Raw genomic sequence first — 27060 nt, 5'->3', positions numbered from 1 at the left:
GCAAATCATCATTTAAGTTCACTCTTGTTCTATTATAAAAGAACTGGAAACGCAAATTTCATGAAACATTGTTATCAAATAACAAATTTTCTTCCACCTACATAAATAAGTATACACATATGTACACTTATTACATATTACATGTATTAGCAGAGAAGAAATTTCCTCTCTGGTATTAGTATGAAACATTTTCCTTTCATCTAATTATATTGCTCAAAATTATTAAACGCAAATGACAACTACATTCTTTAAATTGAATCTGGACAACTGGCATTATATTTTAGTACTATACATAATGTAAATAATCTTCAGTGCACATAGCACGTAACAGGCTAAAGTACACGCCAATTTAAACTACATGCGCGTGCATGTGCGCGTGCACACAGAGTCTGAAATAAAATAAATTGTACGTTGATAAGAAACATACTAAATATGATACATCTGATAATTTGTATAGGAAATGTATATATATATATTACTATGTTAACGACTGATTATCGAGATCTCGTTTTTAATTATATTCGATACATATTAGTTTTCTCGTTTTTCTTTTATTCTTTAGAAACACATATAATATGTATGTCTATACACACACACACGCGTGCGCGCGCGCGTGTAGTAGCAGTTAATGGCTTTTATAGAAAATGTGCCTTGCAATTGCCATGTATATATTGACGGCTACATTTGGGGTACTTCTGAAGCTAATCACAGCAATCGGTATATTTCTCTTAAACCTTCTTGGAAGAACTATTTATTTTGCATATTCACTTTTTCATACGTTGTTACGTATGTATACTGAAACTGAATTGGCTCGATCATCCGCTGACAATTAATTATAATGGAATCACGACTGCACTTTTAAAGAAGGACAATCAAAATTTGGGAAAATTTTTCGTTTCTTTGTGTAACTACGTATTTTAGTTCATTTTACTCTATTTGTTTTACGTAATATAATTAAAATAATATAATTAACACACGAAACTGTAGCAACTGTGATATAATTCACATATAAAATCGATTAAAAACTAGTTTATCCTTTAACGATTTATATAAGGATAATAAATTATTGACGATATAAATGGATAATAATAAATAATATAATAATCAATTAATTGAACATATAGTAACGACAGACTAATAATGAATGTGGGTTTAAAAGTTTATCCAAATTTTATTAGCAAAAGAGTGTTAATTATAACAAAAATTAAATATGGTTACAAATAGTTACTAAATTAATATTCATACAAGCGTGCGAGTTTCTATTCTTAAGAACTCGTGCTTTATTATAGTTTTGGACGGAATCCCAATGTTATCGGACGAATTAATGTATATATATACGTATATATATATTTATATTACGCTTTGCGCTAAACAAGTATCATAACACCATATATGTACGTGTACATATATCCAGCTTCCTCGTCTCGTATCCTTTCCATTTTCATGTAAGGTGTTTATTCATATTGATGAAACGAAAATAATGACACTGTCACAACTTGATGGAATGTAGAGATTATTCAAATCTTCCTGCCTTAATTCGTAGGCAGTGCCGATACCGCGCTGTGTGGTGTTGTTGGACGAGAACCAGCGATGGACTGCGTAGTTGATGCATTCAATGATTGCATGGTCCCGATCTAAAATAAAATAAAAGTCGTCAATCGATGATATCATATGAAAAACAAAAACAAATAATTTAGACAAATGATGATAAGATAACAAATCAACAGTAACAGGAAAGAGGAATGAAAAAAAGTTTTTCCCAGATGTTTAAATAAGGAAACTTACTCTTAAGTGAGCTAAATCTTCTAGTCTTGTAAGATCGCATAATTCCACATATAAAGAATACACTATTAACCATCCATAAATGGAAAAACAAATGAATGTCATCCACAAAATACACATTGCAATATTATAAGCAAATATCATGTCGTTTACTATACTGAAGAAGATAAAAGCAAGAAATCTGAAGACAGTGAAAGCTGCAAAACTGTAGAGCCATGGTACCATCTTCTTTTCATATTCTTTTCTTAAAGCAGTTATCAACATCACAGATGTTGCAAACACTATTACTCCACCAAGCATAGAGAACAAAGCAAAAACAACAAGAGCGTTACGTACTGAAATGAAATATCAAGGTAAAATTTAAAAAAACAGTAATAATATATATAAATAAATATCTTCCCTTTCTTTTTATCGAGCTTATATAGACAATCAAATTTCAATGTCCTATATCTTACTAACCATGCCGATTGCCCACATAAACAAATTCATAAGATATTATATAGTAGCCATAATGGGTTGAGCCTGGTGCAGCTTCGTAAAGACAATAAAGATCAAATATAGACGTACAAATGGTAAAAATGGCTAAACACTAAAAAAATAAAAACACCATCTATATGAATGATAGAATATAAATTTTGTACATTATCAATCAATTACATACCTACCAATGCAAATATAGCTGTAAACATGGCGCCTCTTTGAATATTAAGTAAATGCGAATGCGTTAAAATTGGTTTTTGATACCAACGTGTTTTAACACTACGCATTGATCGTGAAGATTTTAAATTTGCGCTGCTACGTGTAGTAACGTGCGAGTATACCGATGGTGTACCCATGCTAGGAGATTTTTTCCCGTAATTCATTTTACAGTGAATACGATAGTTTCTTTTCCTTACAATTTCTAATAAATGCTTAAAACGATGTTTTGAAATTACACTCCGTGTTTTACACTGTAACAGGGAAGGTTAGTTTATAAATATTTGTTTCACTGTTTTCCATGATATCATCAATTTCTCGTTGCAATATTATTTCGATACATATGAATTTCTTCCGATGATAATTTACTATTATAATTGTTAAAAGTTTCAATCGATTCAGTTATAAACGTGAACACAAGGCGACACCGTTTTAATAATCGTCGTCCATCACAAGCCGACGCCCGAAATTTTAAATGAATTTCACCGAAACAAACCGATGAATGCCGATGATAGTCGAAACGATCCGGAGTAAATAGAGTTATGTTATAACGTTGTGGAAAGAACTGAAAAATAGGAAGAGGAGTGAGCAATTATTTCATCTTTTACTGGTTAGAAACTCTCATGTTTCTCTATAGAAAAGGAAGCAAATCATGGATATACGTATAAACAAATTGACTGACTTTTGCTATAACCAGAGAGGAAATTCTTCTCTGACATAATATATAATAAAGAAATTGCAAATATTTACAATCTCTATACACGTATGATACTTTTAACGACCGTACACAAATCGCAATGACGAAAACGGCTGGGAACAAACATCCTCCTTCTTAAACTATCTTCCAATGATTTTATTTGTAGTCGCATTGGAAATATAGTACGTGTATTATAATTTCTTGCCATTTTTACAAAAGCTACCTCTGTTTTTAAACGACACTCTATTTGATCAAGTTAAAAAAGAAAAAACGTGATATAATATGAGATGATTAAATAACATTTATTAAAAAAATCGATTAATTCTTTTTTCGATTAAAATTAAGCTGACAATGCACATCTAAAACCAAGATTTCCAGCCGTTGTATCTGGAGTATTTTGACTCCGAGCAGCGCATCTATATCGAAAACAATAGCTCTTGTGACAGAGATAGGAACCGCCTTTTTTCACTTTGTCCGTGCCACGAGGTGGACCATTCTGGAAATATGTTTCACGTTATAAAAATAATTGCCGATTTTATTTAAAAATAAAGAAAGAACAAATAAAAAAGATAGACGTAAGTAATTCATATATACAGGATTATTAGACCCGTCTCGCGTTCTAGTTTCGGTCGTCCACCAATCAAATGTCCATTCCCAAACATTTCCTATCATATTACGTAATCCATACTTATTCGGCGGGAATTCTGTAACAGGTGATGTGCTTTCGTATTTATCTTCTTTAGTATTATTACTTGGAAAATCACCTTGCCACGTATTTGCTCTGCAGATTATTTTAATTTGATGGATTATTTTAATTTTAAATAATTCTTTATACAACTTTATTCACCTGTATTGACCATTTGGAATCAAGTTATTACCCCATGGGTAGAGCCTATCTGACAGTCCGCCCCGACAAGCAACTTCCCATTCGGCTTCAGTCGGTAATCTTTTTCCTAACCATTCGCAATAGGCAATAGCGTCGTTCCATGATACATGAACAACGGGATGATCCATTCTATCTGGATTATTTAATTTTATTTCTTTTTACCTCCAACTTATAATTTCGAGCAATCGAAAAAACAAATAAACGTACTCTTAATATCAGAGGTTGGACCCTCTGGATGTTGCCAATTTGCATCTTTTACTTGTAACCACCAAGGAGCTTGAGCAACAACGAGCGTTACGTTTGCTCGAACTTTTTCATCTAACAGACCTTCAAATACAAACGAATCTCCAAATTTTTCAGCTTCTGTCCGATAATTGGTTACGTTGACAAATTTTTCAAAATCACGATTACTCACTTCCATCTTGTCTATATAAAAACTATGTAGATATATTTGTTGTTTCGGACCTTCACCATCTGCGACAAACACAGGTTCGTTTGTACCAATCGTAAAGGTGCCCGCCTCTATCTTAGCCATGTCTTTTAAACGATCTATACGATTGACAGTAGTTTTTTCATAAATATGAAGATCATTGGTTGCTGGACAGTAATCTTCTGTTTCTTTCTTATATTGTGTTTTTATGATGGTTTGTCTGCTAAAGCTACAACCACCACATTGAAGAGATTCTTTATCTGAATTATCTGTTTTGAAGCATGCCGCTATAGAACATAATGTAATAATTATGTTTGCAAAAATAAACAACACCGTCGACTTTTGCCAAGTTGTCCTTATCGAACTTTTCATTTTATGACTTCAGGGTATTGATGAATGCAAAATCAATAAATTGATTAATTGTGATTGTAAAAAACACAAATGCCTATAAATTCGAGATTCGACAAATATTGCGACCAAAAGTCATCATCTTTCACAAAATACTTCCACTACAAACTTTTAGTATACTGTAAAGAAATAAACATAAAAGATATATACTGTGTGTATAAGTCCATGATAGGATGTGGCAATCGTAGTTTTTGTCGTTGTGAAATAGGTACGCTGCAATAAGCAACAGAAAATCCCTAGCTGGCCTGGGTCAGTTTTTGTTTAACTTTAATAGTTTAGTACACGATCTTATGTATAAACAGGTGTCGACCCTATATACCGAAGCCTAGGGAAAACCGTCTGAAGATTGAGTCGTGACTAGTTGTAAAAAATTAACGTGGAAGACAAAAAGGTTACGTTCCGCGCATGCGAGAAATTCTTTGAATCTCTCAGATAACGACAGATTACTTTATTCATCTCCGTTTGTCTTGAAAGATCGTGGTCTTTGTTAAATTTCCATGTTGATTTTTCACAATTAAGCACGACTCAATTTTCGGTTTTCCCTAGTGAGTGTCAAGACTTGTTTATATGATCGTGTCTTAGTATACAGAAATGGATCTAGAGTGTTGTTCATAGATAAATTGATATCGATACGTCGATGTTGACGTGCGAATGCGTAGATAGGCACATATTTATTTTTCTTTTGGTATGCACACATTATATTTAACCTAGCTTATTAGGTTTATAGCTCATCCTAAAAGATGGTACTTTGAGAAGAGGATTCCCTATCTTTGTCTAACGAACACCCGATTTCTATGTTGCTGCTTGCAGTTCTCATGTAGACACTCATCTCTCTCATACTTTTATGGCCGTTCCCCTTCTGCTTACATATGTGTAATTTACGTGGAACATAACCTATCGTTAAATGCCACGTATTATTTATCTGTCATTTACGTATGTATAGAATGTCTCGAAGATTTTTCTGTTCATCGTGACATCGGCTAATGACCGAAAGAGTAACAGTATAGCGAAATTAGTTATTCCAATATATCGACGCTATACTAATATAGCTATAATGGCTTCTTCAAAACGTTTCAAACTTTTGTTTTGCGCTATCGGTATTTTTGTATGTTATTTTCATTTTGGCATGTTGCAAGAGAAGATCACACGAGGACAATATGGAGATGAAAAAAGCAGTGAAAAGTTTACGTATATGTTTACTTTAGTTTTCTTCCAGTGTCTAATTAATTATTTATTTGCTAAGACTAGTTTATTAACGATCATGAAACAGGGCGAGGACACTACTCCGAAAACTTATTACGCGCTCTCTGCCCTCACTTATTTGCTTGCTATGGTATGCAGTAATATGGCATTACAATTTGTTAGTTATCCAACACAAGTGATTGGAAAAGCCGGTAAACCAATTCCGGTAATGATACTCGGTGTACTGCTGGGGAACAAGGTATTTTGTTTCTTCTTTTATTGATGTATCATTCATAGATATATAATCAATTGTCTACCTTGTATTACTATTTCAGGAGAAGATTTGTGGAACTTGTATTATTATATATATATTATGACTTTTTGTTTGTCGCTTTTTGTGATACTTTGTTTTTCACAATTTACAATCATATATTTACATATCTTATATATGATTTCTAACAATCAAACGCATTATCTTGCAGGTATATCCAGTTAGAAAGTACTTGTTTGTGTTCTTAGTAGTCATTGGTGTAGCTTTGTTTATGTACAAGGATGTCAATCCATTGAAAAAGCATTCCGAGGGACAAACTGCATTTGGAGAATTACTGTTATTACTTTCATTAACAATGGATGGTCTAACTAGCGCTGTGCAGGAAAGAATGAGAGCTGAACACAATTCCAAGTCTGGTCATATGATGTTGAATATGAATGGCTGGTCTGCGATCTTTAGCGGCGTTGTCATCATAGCCTCTGGAGAACTTGTCGAATTTATTCAGTTTCTACATAGATACCCTTTTATTATATGGCACATTGCTACCTTTTCTGTAGCAGGAGCATTTGGACAATACTTTATATTTCTCACTGTTGCGGAATTCGGTCCATTGCCGTGCTCCATTATAACTACAACTAGAAAATTCTTTACAGTCTTAGGTTCAATACTTATCTTTGGTAATAGTTTGACCTTTAGGCAATGGTTGGGCACGTTTATAGTATTTGCGGGATTGTTTCTAGATGCTATGTATGGTAAAGACAAGTCTACTAGAAAAGATGTAACGAAGTAGCAAACGAACGCGAGCACGTTATCTGAGAGATCCTGACTCTTTGAATAGAAAATGATCTCGAATTCTGAGACATATATTCGTCACGTTATGATGAAATACGAGTTTAGGAACATTACACCGTAGACAAATATGTGTGTACCGTGGCTTCCTGGTTTCGCTCATTGTACGGTTTTGTACTTATGAATGAAATATTTCGAATGAACGTTCGATAGATTTTGATATACTATACCTTTACGAATATGTACACATGTATTCGTTTCTATGGACATGTATATTATACATGTATGTTTGATGCGCGCAGTATGTTTTAGGGTTCGTATGTATATATGCGTTATGCCGATCGAAATAGCATGCATTTGCACGCATAGCGTTTCACGTATATATTTCTTTCGTTTTATCTCCTTACATCAATCTCATTCGATTAAAATTCTTTTTACTAATCATATCATTCGTAAACGTCACTTACGGGGGAAAAAATACGATCAATATCGTGATTATTAGTGTACGTGATAAAAAAGAAATCGATTATGAAATAAAGGACAAATGCAATCATTTGGTATACGATTTAGTATATTTACTCTTCCTAGTCGTATGTATAATTAATCATTTTACCGTCATTTCTGACTGAAATATTTTTGCCAATTTATATAGAGAGCAATATGCATATCTTTACATATGTATATGTAAGTCGATGTGGCGAGGTAAGTAAACCTTAGTTAAGAAATGTTTAGTTTAATTAAAGAAGCTAACTACTTCGCGCGTAGCTAAGCGTATAAAGTGGTTTTAAAATCGGATTTCGTTACTGTTATCGATACTGACGACAACGTCGACGATGGTTAAATAGATAATAACGGCGTTTGAATGAGCTTTAGGTAGGGAGCGTAATCAGTTAAACGTAATGTAACATAAATGCGCAGACTACTTTTCAAAAAGTAGTATTGAGGAACAATATACATAGATCGTAAGAGAACATTCGCAGAGTACATGAAAGACGAGATGAATATATGGTTGTTAAAAAGTTACGCGTGTATCACTGTGCTATCGATATGGTCTCCAGCCTCTTACGCGCTACTTGGAAACGGTAAGTGGTAAATTCACAATTAGAGTAGTTAATTTGATGCATACATATAGTTGTTAATTTGATTGATATACGCGTATAATAGTATACGTTTAAATAGTCTTTTTTCTTCGCAACATTCGTCTGTTTGCCTTCTTTACGAACATCGAATCATCAGTGGAACTGGATAGCGCGTAATTCAAAGGGGGAACGATAGAAGAAAGGAATTTTCTGAAAATATCAATTGTCTCGATGTACGCACAAGTTGGCGCGCTCAAATATTCAAAGAGGCATGCGCGTATCGATTCTAGATTAAGGTTTTCAGAGAATTTTACACGACTATATTGTTTGTTATTTCCATTTAAAATATATCTTTTACCTGGAGAAAGAGAAAGAAATGTTTCACTTGTAGAAACGTCCTCGATTTACTTGCCGAATGGAATCACCGAAGCACGTGACATAAATCAGCCGATGCTAACTATTAAAAATAAGGTGGTAGCGAAGCAAGCAACGAAAAGCGATGGACAAGAATCATTCGTGTCTCTTAGGATCGAAGAAAAGGAAGAAGAGAAAGAAATTAACTGCACGGATCGTTCTATATTTGATTTTCCCGAAGATTTGTTCACGTACAAAGAACGTCGTCACGGAGCTGTAGTGTTGCATACCTTTCTCGGTTTATATTGTTTTCTATTGACAGCATTCGTTTGCCACGATTATCTATTACCAGCTATCGAGTGCATATGCGTCAGTATGAACATAAGCACCGATGTTGCTGGAGCGACGTTTCTTGCTATGAGCAGTTCCTTCCCCGAATTATTCGTGAATATAATCGGAACGTTCTTAACCGAGTCGGATCTTGGTGTTGGTACTGTTGTCGGTAGCGCCGTATTCGACACGTTTGCAACTCCGGCCTGCGGAGCGTTAACGACTCTTTGCGTAAGTACACGCACATATTTAAAAATACACATATAGTTGAAAATTGTTGTTAGATGATTACGAAAATAAACGATAACTAAAAATAAAGTGATCCGCTATATGGATAGCGATCTGATATTATAATCTATCGCACAATTTACACGCGATTGTACTGCATATCTATATTTTATATATATACATACATATAATATGCGTATACATATACGAAAATAATTTTTGGCGAATGCATCGACAAATCAATTATCTCACCCATTCAATCTTCTTATAACGATACAGACTTTTAGATAAAAGATGATAAGCATTCTCTTTAAGTATGTATATTTAGATCGATCGTATCGAATACCTATCTCTTTTACTTATCTTCCATTGACCTTGTTAGCGTTACATGATTAGTTGTTTCCTGATTATCTTTTTTGTTTCCTATTCACGTGTATCTCTATCCTTGAAGTTTGAAGAATTGAAAGGAAACGGTTGTTTCCAAAAACGCAATTTCTAATTCGTCTTTTATTCTTTTCGACTCAGGCGATACCGTTAGAATGGCGAATATTGTCACGAGACTGTGCAATGTACGTGGTATCTGTTGGAGCATTGGTAGCAATAATGTGGGATCGTCGGATTCATTGGTACGAAGCCATGATTTTGATAATGTTGTTCTGCATTTACCTAATTTTGCTCTTTTGTGGCAAAGGTATTTGGCAGTGTTGCGGTAAAATCGTTCGTTTTAATTCTAAATCCACGACAAAGTGTAAGTAACATTCTCTTTCTCAACTAATTTTCTTTGTTTGTTTGTCCGTTTTGAGAAAATATTGCGAGTCGAGTAAGATAGATATCAAGTAACAATTCGTTGCGATTAATTATAGTGTCTAACGTTGGAGAGAAGTTGCCTCGTAATGGCTCCTACAAACTGCGCTCTCCAGATGATGTCGTTACAGTTAATTCTTGCAAGAACGTGGATATTAAACAATTGGAAAGCCAACAGCGTGATCTCGAAAATGTTCTAGAAAATCTTGACAAATCGCTGGAACGTTCTGTTTCTGGTATGTATGTACATATGTATCTGTGTATATGTATTGTATATGAATGTTGCGAAGCGGATGAGAAACATAAGCATATTATATGTATGTATCGTTTCTGTATATTTATTTGCAGAATATTTATTTACTTGGCCAAGGGAACGAACTATGATTGCAAAATGTTGGTTTATGTTTGGTTGGCCATTGAAATTTTTGCTATATGTAACGATACCAGATGTCAGGATTGAACGATTGAAACGCTGGTATCCATTGACATTCATTATGTGTGTGATTTGGATCGGAATATCTTCTTATTTGGTTTCTTGGATGACGACGGTTGTCGGTGATACGATAGATATTCCGGATTCCATCATGGGTCTTACATTTCTAGCCGCTGGTGGAAATATGCCGGAGATTGCGTCCATTGTGATTTTAGCCAGACAAGGTAAGCTTAATTTTTCTTTATTTCTTTTGTATCAAAATTTCTTGTTTATTTTGTTGTTATATTTTGATGAATCAAATCACTGATCAGCGATATGAAATATTGAATGTTTTATATACATCTAGGGGACGGAAATATGGCGATGAGCAATACGTTGGGGGCAAATATTCTCGACATTTTACTTTGCTTGGGCTTACCGTGGACAATAAGTTGTCTAATGAAAGGAAGAGACGTGGAGATCGTATCAGGAGCTATATCCTACAGTGTACTTACAACAGTTATTTGCATAGTAGTTCTTTATACAGTTATAGCATGTTTCAATTTTAAATTAAACAAAAAAGTAGGAATCATATGTCTGGTGTTATACACAATATTTTTAATATTTGCCATTCTCGTAGAATTGAACGTTTTCTTTTTTGTAAATTTACCAATGTGTCCTCATATCGATGAATTATATTGATTGATTTCGTATATTTTGCACAGTTCGTATAATTTGTTTGCCCATTCTCTGCCCTATCAAATTATAATCGTTAAATTTGTTCATCATCTTATTCATCTCGTTAATCTGAGCAATCTTGGCAATTTCAACAATCCTGATTATGTTTTTAATCTTGTTGATGTAGAAACACAAACAATTTTCTAAAACTAGAAGTATCTTCTATATGTTATCTAGTGCTGCTTCTTTCATGGCTATCAGTGATCTTGTACGTTTCTCAATACTCACGTAGATGATCGAAATTTGTCAATGATGATGCTTAAAAATCGAAGCTTCGACAAGCAGCTGCGAATATCAGTAAAAAATAAAGCAAGAGAAGGCCTGTACGAATGAATTGGAAATGATCAACAACAATTATATGTGATGATAAAAATATTTTCGAGAATCAACGAGTGACTCTGTTTGCGTTTTTTTCTTCAAATTACGATGAGCGCAAAGTGAAGAGCAGCGAGCATAATCTGTATAACAGCGTTGCGAATATTACTGCTCCACCTTCAGGCCGTTTTTATGAGCCACGGCCCACTTACCGTTCAACGGAAGTAGATGACGTTATCATATGTAAGTTATACACAATATATACGTTATATATAATATACATAAATTATTTAAGCGGAAAAATAAAAAAAAAACAATGGACCTTAAACAAAGAATGTGAATAATAAGGGAAAGATGAGGAGTGGCATAGTAATTATTGAAGTTAATAAGGTGATTGGAATGACTTTAAGTTTATACAATCATGATACAAGCAACTTAGTTGGCACGAAGAAAGTATCGTTGTACATGCAATTGTTTCCTGTAGTGTCCCGATCAGAGTTTTCTCCATTTATAATATGCGTGGAGATACATAGTTGAAATGAGCCTAGGGAAGGATTCGGAGAGGAAAGCTTAGAGAAGCATAATTGGAAAGAAAAGAATGAATTACATGGGAATAGAAGAAGGTAGAAGTTGAAATAGTGATTGTATTGTAATGATAGGGGGAGGATGTAAGTGAGGGAGAGGAAGAGAAGGGTAGACACGGGGAAGGTAACTTTAATTTTGCAGGGGATCTTGTTCTGGTTAAAAGATCTTGTTTTCCGTATTAGGAGGTTTGAATGCTTGGTAATTGGCAGTAAAATCTGTTGTTGAGTTTAGACAACTCTGAAGTCTGTCGAGGAATGTTTTGAGAAATGAGGAAGAGATATAAATTGCCATTTCATCGGCAAAAGGAGCAATGACACATGATTCTACATACGTATAGTTGATGTATATGTTGAAAAGTATTAGGCCGAGAATGGAGTCCTGCGGCATCTCGTCCGAGATCGGATGTTTACTTAAAGCATAACCACGATGGAAGACGTAGAGAGACTGGTTACTGAGATATGATTTAATGAGTGGGAATTAAATGGATGCTCGAAGGTAGAGCTCGTAAACAAGAGCATCGTGTCAAACCGTATCAATGGGTTTTACGAGGTCTAGAAGAATGAGTACACTGTTGATTTATTAGTGTTGATGAGCTATGTATTGACTGATCTCAAGAACTTTCTGGATGGTGGAATGTTTACTGTGGAAACAAAATTGCTACTCCTGAAGCAAATCACATATGCATTTCTCGAAGAGCATACAATATCAAGAGTCTCGGACGCTGAAAAAGCGGCTTGCCTTTCTATCAACTTCACTGATGTTAGTGCCGGGAGGGAAATTAACCTTACACATTATAAATTTTCTGTATTTTGCACCAGAAGACGGATTAAGATTTTTTTCTTTCAACTCTTCCATTATTTTCTCGATAAGAATATCGGAGAGTTCTTTGGTACATGTGCTTGGGAGCGATCATGCTTTTTAGGTGCTGCTTCAACTTATTACAAGACTTAACATTATCAAATTGTAGACCTGTAAATTCCTTTTACAAGAAATTTGATACCGAATGTCTTATCGGAGCCGATAATTCTTTTTCGAACTGGACGATGTTACAAGAGAAGTTTGAAATGTGGAGGTTGACAGGAATAACAGAGTTTGGGGACAATGAAGAGCCGCTAGCGACAGTGGCGGAAGACATGGAAGCTCACGCTAGGAGCAAATGAATTAGCGGGAACCTCTTCGTCCATAGCAGATAAAAAATGTAAAGCTTCAAATGTACAGAGCACTCGCCTAGTTTTTGTCATTCGTCGGAGGACAGTTGAGGGTTCTATAAATTAAACCCTCTCTCTTACTGCATTGTAGATTAGCAGACCCCAACGGTTTTGCGGTTGCGGCGTCTAGGATATGCGAGCATTTTTTGTAGAATTGTCAACGCGGGCGAACGAATAAGATTTCCCTATACGTATTATAGTATCCTGAGTAAACTGCGACGCTTTGAAAAAATCGGAGCGCATTATATAAACTACAGATTATATTTCCTTTTAGTTTACTTACAAATGTGCCAATGATTTCATTTATGGGAGGAATTTTAGAAGTGCTTGAGACGCAGGCAATGTTCTCGCTGGAAAGGATTTTGAACTTATTACTATTGCGATCGGTACTATTGGAAGCTAGACTCATGGCTTCAAATGGAAAAGTGAGGGTGTCGGGGAGGGGGGGATGGAAAAGGTAATGCAAGACGTTTGTATGTTTTTGAAGCATAAACATCATGGGTTAAACTTCAATTTAGGGCACGCAAAGTTATGGCCTTTTTGTTGCGTCACCTAATAGTTTTCGACGCGTAGAATTTAAAAATACAAGTCTTACCTTTAGGAATACCCTGGTTCAAAAGCTATGTGTGTGCAAAGTTGAGCGTATTTTACAGATTAGTATGACGCCATGTTGACTGCTATCCATCACCTGATTGACCCGCACAGACTACCGTAACCGGCCGCTTTACGGCGTCCTGAGAATAAAGATTAACTAAAACTTCATCCAATATCCACGATTTAAAATTCGGCCGCGAAATGGTCGCCACCCACGTGTTTCTGTCTACAACCAGTGACTCTATTTACTGGACGAATCATTGATAGAAGCCAATATGCAGTTAAAGTAATCTATGAAATACACGACCGTACTGTCAAATTTTTGCACGTATAATTTTTGAACCGCTGAATTTCTAAAATTAAGGCTTGTTTATTTTTTAATAAACCGGCCTCACAAACTGTTAAATTTCTGGATTCTGTACGTCAAAAACTATTAAGTGGCACACAAAAAAGGCAATAATTGGATAAACTTAAATAAATTGTTAAATTAAACATCTAATAGGACGCAAAAACTATTGATATTTTTTTTGAAATCTTGTTGTTTTCGAAGTATTTTGACCTAAAATCAAGTGTTAAGATGCGGAATACTCTGGTTCAAAAGTTATACATATATCAAATCAAGCATTTTTAGCGTATTTGACAGGTTACTTTGAAATCATACGGGCTTCTAGCCATATTCTGATTGATCGACGCTGGTGAGCACTGAAACGTGTTCCATTTCCACTTCCCTTGTTGAAAAACACATTGCTTGCGAATTGCTTCCATTAATGTTTATATGACATTGATTTGATGCACTTTGCAATATGGCCACCACAAAAGTTCACATAGACAGTCATCGTTGTCAATGCGGCCTTCTCTTCGCATCCAGTACTTTCTCTGGCATCTATTTATCTTCCATCTATATGTATGTGTTGAAATATATAAGAACTACCCAAAGCAAAAAATATATAAGCCCAACTCAACGCTTACTTAATCGCCTTATCCAAAGGCAAGCAGATTTGATCAAGAAATGGGTTAATCGTGTTTACATATTGTTTACATTTGACGCGATTAATGGGACATCGAAATTGTTCGATCCCTGCGCTTCTGAGTCATAAATTTATATCAGCAATAATCCGTCAGCTTTCGATGTTGCGGCACTGTTTACTGCTACGTAAAGGACTATTCTCTCGTAACCAAATAAATAACAGCTGTTTCTTTTGAGGCGGTTAAGCTATATAAATTCTATTTTATCATGGCCATTATTTTTAAAGAAAACGTAACAAAATAAAAGTTAAAATACAAAGAAATAAAAAACAGAGAAAAACAAAATAAAAAACACGAAAGAAGAAAAAGAAAATAAAAGAAACGAAACGAAAAAGAATTTGAAGAAATAACCCGGCTCTAAAAACGCAACTAAATTTTTCGAATGCACTGGAAAAACTATTACCTGCAGGCAACTTGAAGCATTGTTGAGACGAAAAATTAAACATATACAAAACATATGCGGTTAATATGTAGTATTTATACCTGTAAACATAAATAATACCTGTATTATTACATGTAAACAGGTATGTAAACAGGTAGTTAATATATATTTCTTTGGTTTCTATTCTAAAACCGTCTTTCATTTGCTCAAAGTATTTCTGTTTCTTAAAGGTACCATAAACTATTTCATTGGCTACTATTTACACTCTACACTTTGCACAGGCTCCTTTGCTCATCTCTCTTCTGTCTCTGTCCTTTTTCCTCTTCTGTACCTTTTTTTAGCCATTTCATTAGTATTTCTTCTATTCTCAAGTTTATTCTACGAATTTCTTCGTACACCTCCAGAGTTTAAATGTCCCGTTTGCCGGTTTCACAAAATAAGCACCTCTTTTCTTCTTCAACTCAATCAAAATCTACATGCGTTGTCCAAGCTGCCGCGCTTTACTCTTGCCAATATCGTTCGTTCCCTCTTCCTCTTCTACGTTAAATATTTTCGTAAACTTTTTGTCGTTATTCTCCTGTATTTCCTACTGTATCTAGGTAAATCGTTGTATTCTGTTCCATTGTTTCTGTCTTTTTACACCTTTTCCCTCTTCCTTAGGATTTCTCCTACGTCCATTCCTTTCTTCCATAATTGTTCTACTCCTCCTTCGCTGTACCCACATTCTTTGAAGTGTTCTAACCTTTCTTTAAGTCTTTTACTATCTCCTTTCTTCCTCTTTTTTCAGGAAGGACGTTTTCTTTTTTTAGGAAGACTTTTTGCTACATTCTCCTCTGTCCTTCTTTCGTATTCCAACGCTCTTTTTCTGGAGTCTTTTCGTCCGAACTTTGCTTTCCAATCCTTTCAAGTTCTGTTTCTTCCGTTCCATACGCCAGGACCCCTACTATCAGACTGTTGAATATCTTCATTCTCCTCTTGTGATCCCTCAAAAGCCTCTCTTCAATTTTCCTCAAAATTGCCTCATGATTATGTTAGCCTTCCTTGCGAAATTTCTAACACGTTCATTGACTTTAAGTACATACCCTAAGTATTTAAACTGCTTAATCTCTCTTTCTAAAGACAACGATCTTCGATTTATCCGCTTTCAAGACCAGCTCTTTTTTTATCCAAGTACTTTACAAATTTTCTTATTCCTTACTGTATTATAAGAATATTATGACGTAGCATGGTAGATGAAGAAGGTAACGAGATAAAGGAAGATGCAATGAAATAATGCATAGGGTAACGTGTTTCTTTTATTTATAATTCTTTCAAAATAGTCCCCTAAATACTTGATACATTGCTTAGAACGTTCGTATAAGATTTCGAAAGACTTTGAGAAAATGTTCCGTCTTGTGAAAATGTGTGAGCGTGTGTGTGTGTGTGTTTTACATTTTTTGGAGCATTAAATTATTTATTGAATGAAACGCCGCGCTGTTTTTTCCATTTCACAAATTTGCGATCGTGGTTTCGGGAAAAGAAGAAGGAAGTCGGTAGAAGAAGATAGAAGGTAGATCGAAGATCACAAGATAGTGATCGGAGTAATGATCAAAACCCCTTTTGGCCCCTATAATTTTAGGGTTTTTGTCGTTGAGAAATACGTTGAGAAAATATGTATACCCGCGGAGGACAAGTTATATACATTATATGTGACTGGTAATGCCATCTAGATGAAATTTTCGTGCATATTATTTCTTTATTGACAAAATAGTTGACCAAAAAGTACGTTCGTATTGAACACTTTTATTCGAATTCGATCTCATTGTATTTCGACGGTTGTATCATAAATTAATATAGAAATATAGATAGGTAGATGCGTACTCGTATCATCGACAATTTAAAAAGATGCTACAGCTTCGCAAGAGCGGTTATTCTTTTTTCGTGTCAGTACTTGGAATTATGCAACACGCACATGACACAGTTATACGAATATTACCTACATATACACGTGTCCTATTCAGCTTCGATCGTTTAATCGACTGTCGCGATTCTATGTACGTAGTCGGGTTCGATTCAATTTGATACGATTCGATTCGATTATGTATTCGTGGCCATCCTTACTGATCGTCGATTAAATCAACTTACGAACTCCATCCATAATAGTAAATGGAAGACCGATCGATTTAATCACAGTCCGATCGATTTTTCGTTGGTATTAATACAATTCCTTATGCTTTCGCGATTTCTGATTAAACAATAACAATTAGCCGCGTAAACGAAGATAATTCGATAACGTGTATACTATTTGACTGGATAAGATAACCAATGACCGACTATGTACACTATATAGTGTATACATGCAAGTATATATACGACAATCATGCGCATGAAATTCGTTTCGAATATTCGCATCTTTGATCGTCGATAACGGGTCAATAATAATGACGGTATCGTAATTGTCCTACCGATTTCTCGTACACATTTCCTACCTATCTATCTACAAGGCGCGTGAATAAAATCTTTAAAATCTTACATTTTAAACGAGTAACAATCTCGGACACAATCTCTTTTAATTCGTTCAATGAACGAACGAAATAACGAACGAACAATCTTGATTCGAACGTAACGCGATCAAGCGATGAAAAACATCCGCAAAGGATCAAGATTGTCTATTCATTGAACATTTTCCATTTGACTCGTAATTAATCGTGCCATCGCCGTTTCTGTATCGCTTCTACTCTCCGACCTCTTTCTTTACCTATCCTTCCTTTTTCTTCTCTTCCCCTACTTTCTTTGCCTCCCAGCCCTTTCCATACTTAATCGTTCTTTCATTGCTAATCGTCCTGCTCTCTCTTCAAATCATATCGACTATCATCGATTATACAGAGGATTGTTTTGTTCGCGCGGAACACAGTTGAGGCATTTCATATATTTTAACGATCATTCGTATCATGGCTCGTCATTTGATTCACGACAAAACGCTCGACGTTTTGGCAGTTTGATATCTTCCTATCGACTCAAGTTTTTCCAACTTTTTGAATTGTCCCAAAAAGTCGCGTGACCGCGTTTTAGTTTGCCTAGTTGCCGTGTCTTCGAGATCACGGCGAATCAAATATATGTACATACTTGCACGCTTCTGTACACATTTGTTCGTATTATCGAGTTATTATATATATATTATATAACAATATATTACGCTTCGATAAAAACTTTCGTGGAAAATATAGATCGTAACCTGGATGAAAAATCGCTAAATAATTAGCGTAATCGGCAAAAGCGTAGCCAGCACTGCGATCGGTGTTCGATCATTATCATTTTAATTACCGATAGCTAATCGCGCAGCTACCTAACCGACCCAATCAACGAGTTTGCTGTCTTATTCCCTGTTATCCGAATGTATAATATAAGTACTTATATTCGAATATACTTATATACCTACTTATTATATATTCGAATACACACCAGGGATCAAAGAGTCACTAAATAGCAACGTAGTCGTAACAGTTAATTATGATTTACATATATACAATCGGCAACGGTTGATAATTTCTGTAATATCACCGTCCCCATATTTGTCCCGAAGTTTAATCACTTATTGGAATTTCATTGAACTGTCTCTAATCTTCTCTCCTCTCTCTCCTTGTCGTGTCATGTTTCTCTTCCGCTGTTTATTTAATGATATTCTCACAGTTATTTTCTCCCCATATACACGAAATAGTATACGCGGAATAGTAAGGTAAATACACATGGATCGTTAGTCTTCAGGAATATTCAACATTGGTCTGTGCGTGACCGGTATTATTTGCAAATGATCTTACTAGTTCTACGAGGCTTTGCGCCTGTCGCGCCGTTAGGACGGTTTTTATTCGGAAAACTAAATGCAAGAAAAGAACATTGCTCTAACGTTCTTGCAGGAGATAGCAGATAGTCGAACGAATCCAACGAAATAAGCGTATAGCGGAAATCTTCTTGTACCGTGATTTTTCTGCGCGTATCTATAAACCCATTGAACCTTTTTTCCTCGCGTTACACACATTCTCTTTTTTCGTCCTATATCACATAATTTCACTTATCGCGCTTGCCCGCTTTCGTCCTTTCATACCCCTATCTATCTAAGTATATACATACTTATCTAACTATTTACCTTAACTATCTACGACTACTTACTTATAGACTACCCGTCTATGTCATTTACCTATCCTACATAGCTACTTGGCTATGGTTTGGGGTAGTTAACTAGCAGAATGGCTAGTTAGCTGATCGGAACTAGCTGTCCACCTGTGATTACGAATGATATACGCACGTTCGAGAATTAAATCAATCGTATAATCAATCATACGAAAATTATCTCGCACGAACGTAAATATTATAGCATGAGAACGTACGTGCGTAGCTGTATATGCATATGCGTGTGAATTCCGACCAGTTTCACATTGTATTTCCTTATATTGGTTTGCCTTGTGCACGGATAAAGGAATAAAACCGTGGAAGGATGAGAAACGATTCAATATTGACAGTTTGCGATCTCAATAGAGATGACTATTCGCTTACTATCAATCCCAACGGCTATAGTACTTTATTAAATATTCTCAGATAGATTGCAGGAAAAATATGGAAAACAAAAAAAAGAAATTCTTTGAAGGTGAAAAAAGTAACCACAAGTATCCATCTTATCATCTTACACAGCTGTAATAAAGACATTACGATATCCTATCTAATTTACGAATGAACACCTGGCATAGTGAATCATGGGTAGAGATTCAAGTCGTACATTCATAGAAAACTTGTATTCGACCGCTTTTCTTCGAAACGAAAGAAGTGTACGCAAAAAAGTTTTCCAGTTATCTTCAACCTCTCTTTTCCGCATTTAAATGTCTCTATTCCAAGAAGATTGCAAAGAGGATAACCGTACAGCTGCATCAAAGATGTGCGAAAACCGTGTCTGTAATTTATTCGTGAATATTTATCGTGAAATATCGAACGTAACCGCGATCGCAACCGCAATCGCAATCGTAATGGTAATTGTAACCGTGACTGTGACCGTAACCGTAACCGTAACCGTAACCGTAACTGTAATCGTAACCGTAACCGTAACCGTAACCGTAGTAGTATTGTCGTCGATTCATTTTCACGTGAATATATTCGTGCCGGACACCTAAAACGTGCAGCAGATGCCTTATTCGAATGTTTCTTTCTCGTTTAATCTTGTGTGATCTCGCTTGGCATCATTTCATTCATTTTAGTTCATCTTAGAATTTGGTTTTAATCGATCCAATTTTACCCGGCCAAGATCAAGCTGTGTATAAATTTACGTACACGTACTAATGTGACTTCATTGTATTTCGCAGAATGGAAGCTTGCCAGTTAACTCTTTCGTCTGCTCTTGATCTTGGCTATTAGCACCTTCGCTTTTTGGGCTGCCTCCATCTTCTAAGGAGCCCCCACCACTTCCGTGGGGGCAAATTGATTGTCATCTGAGCGCCAATGTTGAAATCATCGGAGGTCGCGACGGTTTGTTATCAAGAATTCTTTCAATTTCGGTCATTATATTGGCGTTCAATTTTGGAATTAGCTGAAACCATGCATCGTTTATAATAATCACCCGCTCGTTTCGTTCGCGGCTATCGAAATCGAGATACGAAATACGAATGTTTAATTGCACCAATAAGAAATAATTACCTGTAAACTTTGAAGGCTCTCGTACAGTTGATCTATGTTTGATGCACCGAGAAGAAGGCACTGAACACTTTCATTCTTTAAAGACCACGCGATGGCCAACTGTCCGAAAGAGCAACCGAGTCGTTCGGCGAGTGCACACACATCTCGCAGTTTATCCGAATATTTTCGCGTTTCGTCATCAGCTGACTTTTCCTTCCAGCCGTATTCCTGCTGAAACAAAGACAGAAAAGAACACGATAACGTAACGTACGTTCACACATGATGTTTGTTTATTCCCTTAACTTTTACGTATGCTTATGTGCGTGGAAATACAGCGTAGCCTATCACGATATGCGAATTCGACTACGTACTTCTTTATACAAAGATTGCGTTTCGTCTTCGGTCCAACTGAATGACGAATATTTATTCTGAAATGAAAAGGTAAACATTGCAAGCATTATTATTTTGCTAGCGCTACAGATATTTTGAGGCCGACAGCTACCAGCTTCCTCAATTATTCTATGAATAATTCTATATATTCTATGAAATATAACGAAAATTTTCTTTCTGCATAATATTACCTTATACGAAGATCTCGATAAAAAAGATACACCACAGTCGTCAGGTTTCGAAGAAACCATGCCGATCGTAACCGTGGACCACGCCATCAGACCAACACCTACGGTTTACAAACGACTTTTTTGAATATTGTTAAGAAAAATATGCGTACAGTATACTATGTCGAGTAAATTGGACGTTTCGCGATTAAATACCGATTTTATTGTACAACTCTGGCATATAAAGTTCTGGTTTTTCTCTATAAAATAGATGATACTCGGCTTGTTCCACGATTGGTGTGACACAATTAAATTGACGGCAATTCGTGTAAGCTTCCATAATTTCGACAGGGGTCCAACGAGACGTTCCCCAATACATTACCCATCCTTTACTTATCACGTAATTCATTGCACGTACTATTTCTGAAAGAAGAAAATAAAGCGAATAAGAACGTGATCGTAAGTGCTGATCGTTTCAATTAATTTTAATAGCGTATTTTAATTGTACCAGAGAAGCAAGAAACGAACCTTCCATAGGACACATAGGATCTACTTTGTGAATCATTACAATATCGATGTACGATAATTGTAACCTGACTAAAGATGCTTGCACCGATTCGATTATGTGTTTTCGTGACAATCCACGTCCCTCTGCCCTGCGATGATCAAATTTCATAACGTCATACATCTGATTTACATATCTACGTCGTACCGTTTGCCAATTTTCATCTTTCTAATTTATCAATTTTGATCACCACTTTTTTTTAAATGTAGCAATTCTCCCGAATCAGTATTTATCATTTTATTATGCATTTAGAAGTTAGATCAATTCGATCGATACTCACTTCGTGTTCCAATATATTTTGGTGGTAACGACGTAACTTGAACGATTCCAAGCACGTCGTAATAAAATTCGTCCAAATTGAATTTCTGCTCTATGGCCGCTATGAGCTTCGCTCAGATCGAACACATTTATTCCACTGTCATAGGCGAGGGCAACTACAGCTTCAGCTGTTTCCTCATTACTGCAACCTCCTATTCCGAAAGTTGTCCATGTACCTACATGTATGAAGCAATTTTGTTAACTCACTTGTCTCGATTCGGTGCATATTAATTTAATTTTTTCACCGTTTTCAATAGAAAAATACGATGTTGCAACATTTCCACCTTTACATCTGTCGTTATTTTTATTTAAAAAACCGCAATATATGGTCCGACAATCGATCCCTAAACCTTTATTACGCTGTATGTGTACCTATTTATCTTTTTCCCTCCTACAACCACCACCATCGTCTTCATCATCATCATCACCATCATCATCGTTCCAAATCATTGGCTTTCACACGCGGCAATTTTTTCCTCTCTCTTCATTCTTTTTCATTCCCTTTTTTCTTTGTTCATTCGCCTGAGATTTTGATAGCTCATAACCTCAGAAACACTTACGCAGTCTGAATATAATAATTTATAGAAACATCTTCGATCAAATCTCTCCAAAAACATTTATAATTTTGGGAAATATTTCCAATTACAACGACGACGATGCCAACCACAGCGATCACAACGACGATCACGATGACAATGAACACGACAAGCACAATTGTCACAACAAAAAGAACAATAAATATAAGAAGTTATGGATATTATTGTTATATTACGTGTCTACCTATATTACTTTGTTCACTAATTATTTACATTGCATCTTACTAGAAAAACGTACGTGAAAAGCGTGCATGCCCACGTTGGTAGATATAAAGATTGCATCTACAAGATTTACTAGGCGAAGCAAAAGAAACAAGAATGATGACTATAAATGTGTGGAATAGGCAAAAGGAACGGAGAGTGACACTGTTGATGGATTAGGAAAATATACAGTTTTCATCGTTTAATGTACAATACCTATAGTCTAAAAAAGTATGGCCAACATAATACTACTGACAAGCTATCTGAAAAAGGAGTATAGTAAAGCATACATTGAGATGGAATAAAACGGGTGGGTAACCGTGATTCTGTTCGTTTCTACGAAAGTTGGGAAAACATTCAGCGTACCTAATCCAACATTGGAAACACGTAGACCGCTTTTGCCCAAGTTGCGGTAGCGAATACCTGGCGAAGGATGCTGTAAGCGCTGCGCTTGTGCGGCAATGCAGTTAGTCAGTAGCTGTTCCTTCGTTCCAGTGGTATTACTGCAATGTACACCAGAGTCCACAGCATTGCCACCGCCGCCACCGCCGCCACCGCCGCCACCGCCGCCGTTGAACTCTTCCATGCAATCCAAACTCGCTATAGGTGCACGGCAGCTGCGCGTACAAAGTATAGGTACAGAGTAAGTATTAATAGGACACGATCGATCGAATGTTCGATACAACCACATAAACATTTACAACTAGGAATTCGTAACATGCCAGTCTATGTGAAACATTACTCGCTTGTTATTTACTCAAAATTGAAAATTAGCGGACTGCGGAAAATTTGAAAAACACTCCATATAGTGCATATATTACGTTTCACTGTGTTGTTATGCAGTTATATTATTGCAACGAGTCGATTACATATTAGCTATGTAACTGACTTTGCCACTTCGAGTATGTAAGAAATTCTTCGTCGCACATGTCGCGATGTATCTTCCTCTTGGTAACATGTTTCTGGTACCGAAGAGCAAAAGAAATACTTTGAAAACATTCGATCATTATCGCGTGTGTCTTTATATGAACGTGTGTAGAAACGCGGAAAATATGATATAGAAACAAGTATACGACAACAAATATGATAGAAGCAAGATAATGTTTGCTGAGATGTTTTATTACAGCAGTCGTTGTTAGTTTGTTATACTATTCGTTTATCTTAAATTTGTTGAATTTGGTAATATGGAATTTAGGAGAATACGAAAAAGAATTGAACGTGACGCGGATGGAAAAAAGGAAAAAAGGACGAGGAGAAACGGTACATCATCGATCAAGAATTCACTCACCGATAAATAGTTGGCAGTGGATAGTAGTCATCATCCTCCATACTACTATTCGTATTTGCATTGTTATTTGTATCATTTCCCGCCGTGGATGTATTGCCGAGATTACACAACATTAAACGAGACATTGTTGTATATCTTCGATATATATGTATATATGTATGTATGATAGAAGCGGAAGATGTTTCAAGAGAACGGAAATTGCGAAGAGATGTAAAGAGAAGGCGGAAAGATTAAATCTAGATCGGACAAATACGAGTGTGCTTGTTCATTCGAGCCCCGAGAAAAATGTGAGTAATTTTATAATAATTTCATTCGCATTTCAAATTCGATATTAATTTTCTTTCGACGATTTTCATTCACATTATTTTCTGGTCCTAATCCTAGTTCTAGTGCGATGATTGCAAATTTCGTTTCGGAAATAAAGAGTAATATTCTTATTGTGAGTGTGACAGATTCGATTGAAATTCTAACAGAATGAAATCGAGATAAGTCGCGAGTATCTCGAGTATCACTGTATCACTGATCCATGATTTGATTCATCAAATGATCCCAATCGATTTGACGAGTCGCTCTATATTTTCAAGTCACAGCATTTGATATATGTATTTATTGCGCATATACGTTATATAGGCACTAGTTTTTCTTTACTTAAGTTATTTAGGCACCACAGTAAAGAACATAAGGAAGTACTGTTCGCAACTAGTCACGTGATATCGAAATGTTCTGCAAAATCCTTTTGTGGTTTTACTTGGTTCGATCAGAATATTGTTCAAACACTATGACACGAAATATTTATTTTAAAAACTACACGTAATTACGTAAAAACGAACGGTGGTCGATATGAGTATCGATATGTGGTACAATTGCTGGCGTGGCGCGGTGAGAGAGGTAGGGCGCGATGATTATTAAACTCCAGACCGGATACTAACAACGCCGGACACTAAAAATCCACTTTTTGCGGATTATCCACTGGTCCAACTGGTAACTTTGTAATATATCAAGCTGATACAACGTTAATACGACGAAATATTATTCAGTGATTCCAAACTCATTCTCTATCATAATGTAATTCTGTACTATATTGCTTCGAACTCTGCTTTCTTTTCCAATTCAAACTTGAACTTCCGTGACGTTTCTTGTCAAATTCGAGTCCTGATCTTGATTTTAATCTCGATCCAATTTTTGATCTCGATTCTCTCTCTTTCTCCCTCTCATTTAAAAGTCGTGCGCCAATTTCAGATTAATCTTCGTTGTCAGTCGCGTGTAGGTAAAAACATTCGGCGCCAACTATCCTTATGATCCTCGTTTCAATTTCTCTTTCAAATAGGACTTGCCTTTCGCGATGTTTCTGTCGAAATACCCGTCTCTGGATAATCGATTTTACGTTGCGATTTACGGTGAGACTGACGAAACGTTTGTTAAGAAGAGCAATAAAGAGGAGAACGTTGGAAAACTGAAAACACCGAAACGTAGAACAAAAAATTTATGAAAATGTTAGGATCCTATTGTAGAAACGGCGAGTGTTATGCCTTCTACGTGGTAAGCAACACTGCATAACTTCGATGCACTGTGCTCCCTCCTTTACAGCAGAACCTACGAGCGTGCGTGCTGTCCCGTCTCTCTTCCACTACGGGTATCTTGGTGGTTTAATGCGCGTGTGCGCGCGTGCCCGCGCTCGCGCACCGTGTATCCTACCACGCCGCGTACACCTAATCCCTACCGTTCTTCCTCGTCTCTTCTCACAGGGGGTTGCGGTTGTTTTCAGAGCGCATGACGTTACCGTCGTCGCATTCAACGCATTCAGCGCATTCGCCGCATTTGCCGCATCGAGCCTCTCCTGAAATTGTATTTCTCGCCCGTCCACCCTTTGTCCCATGCTCCGAACTAGGATCATCTAATCGCTTCTTCTATTCTTCTTCTCTAAGTCATCTTCTTTTTCTAGTTTCATTCTTCCGTCTTTCTTTCTTTTTTCTCTTCTTAAGTTTATTCGGAAACCAATCGATTTATAGTTTTCCTTCTCCCTCCCTTTCTCACTCTCTCTATCTTTCTTTCTTTCTCTCTTTCTCCCTCTCTCTCTCACTCTCTTTCTCTCTCTCTTTCGAGTAAGTTGAATTCGTTATCACTAAATCCTTGTCAGACGCACTGACTATGATCTCGTTTTACGTTTTCGTTTTTATCGATACAACATAAAACATATATGGGTACATAGATATGTACACATGTATTGCATGCGAACATAAGTGTGTAAATCGAAACTGTGCTTGAAATGCTAAAATGATCGGTAGCATTAATTGTTCGGTCAATTATTAAGGGTACAAGAATTCACCGGTATAAAATGTAACGGTAACTGTCTCTGCGACAACGCCGCATTGCAGATCCGGCGTGGTGACGTGCAGCTGACCCCTTCCTGAACCGTTTATGGTCGCCCACGTTGTTCGACCTACCGACCTAATACGCGCTCGACCTACTGCCATCCAATACAGCATGGATCCACTGCTTAGCACATACTTACTTACTTGAATGCGTTTCACCTACTATTTCACGTGTTTGGTACACACGTCGCGCTGCGATTGCATGCGTGCGCTTGCATAAATACACATCGTATAAATGGAATATCGTATTGCTCTCTACATGATTCACTGAACCTCATAGTACAGTTCGCAATTAGTTTTTGTATACGTAGATTATGTATTTGAGGAAGG

At 36.2% G+C, this 27060-nt stretch overlaps 5 protein-coding genes across 11 annotated transcripts; 2 read left to right on the top strand and 3 right to left on the bottom strand.

Annotated features, from left to right (window-relative positions):
* Positions 1 to 1151: 1151 nt before the first annotated feature.
* On the bottom strand, positions 1152 to 3299 carry LOC122568976. The gene is made up of 4 exons (XM_043729384.1): positions 2448 to 3299; positions 2242 to 2371; positions 1786 to 2117; positions 1152 to 1634 (listed from the first exon to the last, which is right to left on the bottom strand). The coding sequence occupies exons 1-4, from the start codon at positions 2643 to 2645 to the stop codon at positions 1533 to 1535; spliced, it is 762 nt and encodes a 253-aa protein (XP_043585319.1). The 5' UTR covers positions 2646 to 3299; the 3' UTR covers positions 1152 to 1532.
* A 154-nt stretch (positions 3300 to 3453) lies between these two features.
* LOC122568963 (formylglycine-generating enzyme) lies at positions 3454 to 5067 on the bottom strand. Of its 2 annotated transcripts, XM_043729358.1 has the most exons (5): positions 4269 to 5067; positions 4023 to 4194; positions 3940 to 3956; positions 3770 to 3879; positions 3454 to 3671 (listed from the first exon to the last, which is right to left on the bottom strand). In XM_043729358.1, the coding sequence occupies exons 1-5, from the start codon at positions 4861 to 4863 to the stop codon at positions 3516 to 3518; spliced, it is 1050 nt and encodes a 349-aa protein (XP_043585293.1). In that variant the 5' UTR covers positions 4864 to 5067; the 3' UTR covers positions 3454 to 3515. The 2 variants fall into 2 exon arrangements, with proteins under 2 accessions (XP_043585293.1, XP_043585283.1); XM_043729348.1 differs by having other exon boundaries at positions 3770 to 3956; positions 4269 to 5055.
* Positions 5068 to 5787: 720 nt separating this feature from the next.
* On the top strand, positions 5788 to 7703 carry LOC122568970 (solute carrier family 35 member B1). Its single transcript, XM_043729370.1, has 2 exons — positions 5788 to 6340; positions 6564 to 7703. The coding sequence occupies exons 1-2, from the start codon at positions 5954 to 5956 to the stop codon at positions 7140 to 7142; spliced, it is 966 nt and encodes a 321-aa protein (XP_043585305.1). The 5' UTR covers positions 5788 to 5953; the 3' UTR covers positions 7143 to 7703.
* A 143-nt stretch (positions 7704 to 7846) lies between these two features.
* On the top strand, positions 7847 to 11061 carry LOC122568942 (sodium/potassium/calcium exchanger 3-like). 5 transcript variants are annotated; one of them, XM_043729303.1, is made up of 6 exons: positions 7847 to 8223; positions 8612 to 9135; positions 9658 to 9880; positions 9996 to 10172; positions 10285 to 10593; positions 10716 to 11061. In XM_043729303.1, the coding sequence occupies exons 1-6, from the start codon at positions 8127 to 8129 to the stop codon at positions 11048 to 11050; spliced, it is 1665 nt and encodes a 554-aa protein (XP_043585238.1). In that variant the 5' UTR covers positions 7847 to 8126; the 3' UTR covers positions 11051 to 11061. The 5 variants fall into 5 exon arrangements, with proteins under 5 accessions (XP_043585238.1, XP_043585228.1, XP_043585217.1 ...); XM_043729293.1 differs by having other exon boundaries at positions 8378 to 9135; XM_043729282.1 differs by having other exon boundaries at positions 8119 to 8223; positions 8321 to 9135.
* A 5412-nt stretch (positions 11062 to 16473) lies between these two features.
* LOC122568955 (voltage-gated potassium channel subunit beta-2) lies at positions 16474 to 26264 on the bottom strand. Of its 2 annotated transcripts, none has more exons than XM_043729325.1 (9): positions 24359 to 26264; positions 23437 to 23687; positions 22236 to 22449; positions 21919 to 22046; positions 21607 to 21813; positions 21415 to 21512; positions 21205 to 21261; positions 20855 to 21064; positions 16474 to 20747 (listed from the first exon to the last, which is right to left on the bottom strand). In XM_043729325.1, exons 1-9 carry the CDS (start codon positions 24481 to 24483, stop codon positions 20646 to 20648), a joined length of 1392 nt encoding a protein of 463 aa, XP_043585260.1. In that variant the 5' UTR covers positions 24484 to 26264; the 3' UTR covers positions 16474 to 20645. The 2 variants fall into 2 exon arrangements, with proteins under 2 accessions (XP_043585260.1, XP_043585267.1); XM_043729332.1 differs by having other exon boundaries at positions 20855 to 21061; positions 24359 to 26263.
* Between the last annotated feature and the right edge of the window lie 796 nt (positions 26265 to 27060).

This window comes from Bombus pyrosoma, linkage group LG1 (assembly GCF_014825855.1).
Source record: "Bombus pyrosoma isolate SC7728 linkage group LG1, ASM1482585v1, whole genome shotgun sequence".
In the NCBI taxonomy this organism is placed as follows: Eukaryota; Metazoa; Arthropoda; class Insecta; order Hymenoptera; family Apidae; genus Bombus; species Bombus pyrosoma.
This window is presented reverse-complemented; position numbering and strand designations above follow the sequence as displayed.

What these genes read in the sequence shown, in the direction of transcription:
- LOC122568955 (XM_043729325.1), bottom strand. Translation starts at nt 24,483, where the DNA reads ATGTCTCGTTTAATGTTGTGTAATCTCGGCAATACATCCACGGCGGGA. An exon ending in TCCTATGTGTCCTATGGAAG is followed by an intron (nt 21,814 to 21,918) that starts GTTCGTTTCTTG and finishes TTCTTCTTTCAG; the next exon opens with AAATAGTACGTGCAATGAAT. An exon ending in TATCGAGATCTTCGTATAAG is followed by an intron (nt 21,262 to 21,414) that starts GTAATATTATGC and finishes TTTTCATTTCAG; the next exon opens with AATAAATATTCGTCATTCAG.
- LOC122568963 (XM_043729348.1), bottom strand. Translation starts at nt 4,863, where the DNA reads ATGAAAAGTTCGATAAGGACAACTTGGCAAAAGTCGACGGTGTTGTTT. An exon ending in TCCAACCTCTGATATTAAGA is followed by an intron (nt 4,195 to 4,268) that starts GTACGTTTATTT and finishes TAAATAATCCAG; the next exon opens with ATAGAATGGATCATCCCGTT. An exon ending in GAGACGGGTCTAATAATCCT is followed by an intron (nt 3,672 to 3,769) that starts GTATATATGAAT and finishes ACATATTTCCAG; the next exon opens with AATGGTCCACCTCGTGGCAC.
- LOC122568970 (XM_043729370.1), top strand. Translation starts at nt 5,954, where the DNA reads ATGGCTTCTTCAAAACGTTTCAAACTTTTGTTTTGCGCTATCGGTATT. An exon ending in GTGTACTGCTGGGGAACAAG is followed by an intron (nt 6,341 to 6,563) that starts GTATTTTGTTTC and finishes ATTATCTTGCAG; the next exon opens with GTATATCCAGTTAGAAAGTA.
- LOC122568942 (XM_043729293.1), top strand. Translation starts at nt 8,452, where the DNA reads ATGTACGCACAAGTTGGCGCGCTCAAATATTCAAAGAGGCATGCGCGT. An exon ending in GCTGGAACGTTCTGTTTCTG is followed by an intron (nt 10,173 to 10,284) that starts GTATGTATGTAC and finishes ATTTATTTGCAG; the next exon opens with AATATTTATTTACTTGGCCA. An exon ending in TGTGATTTTAGCCAGACAAG is followed by an intron (nt 10,594 to 10,715) that starts GTAAGCTTAATT and finishes ATATACATCTAG; the next exon opens with GGGACGGAAATATGGCGATG.
- LOC122568976 (XM_043729384.1), bottom strand. Translation starts at nt 2,645, where the DNA reads ATGAATTACGGGAAAAAATCTCCTAGCATGGGTACACCATCGGTATAC. An exon ending in TTACAGCTATATTTGCATTG is followed by an intron (nt 2,372 to 2,447) that starts GTAGGTATGTAA and finishes TTATTTTTTTAG; the next exon opens with TGTTTAGCCATTTTTACCAT. An exon ending in TTATGTGGGCAATCGGCATG is followed by an intron (nt 2,118 to 2,241) that starts GTTAGTAAGATA and finishes ATTTCATTTCAG; the next exon opens with TACGTAACGCTCTTGTTGTT.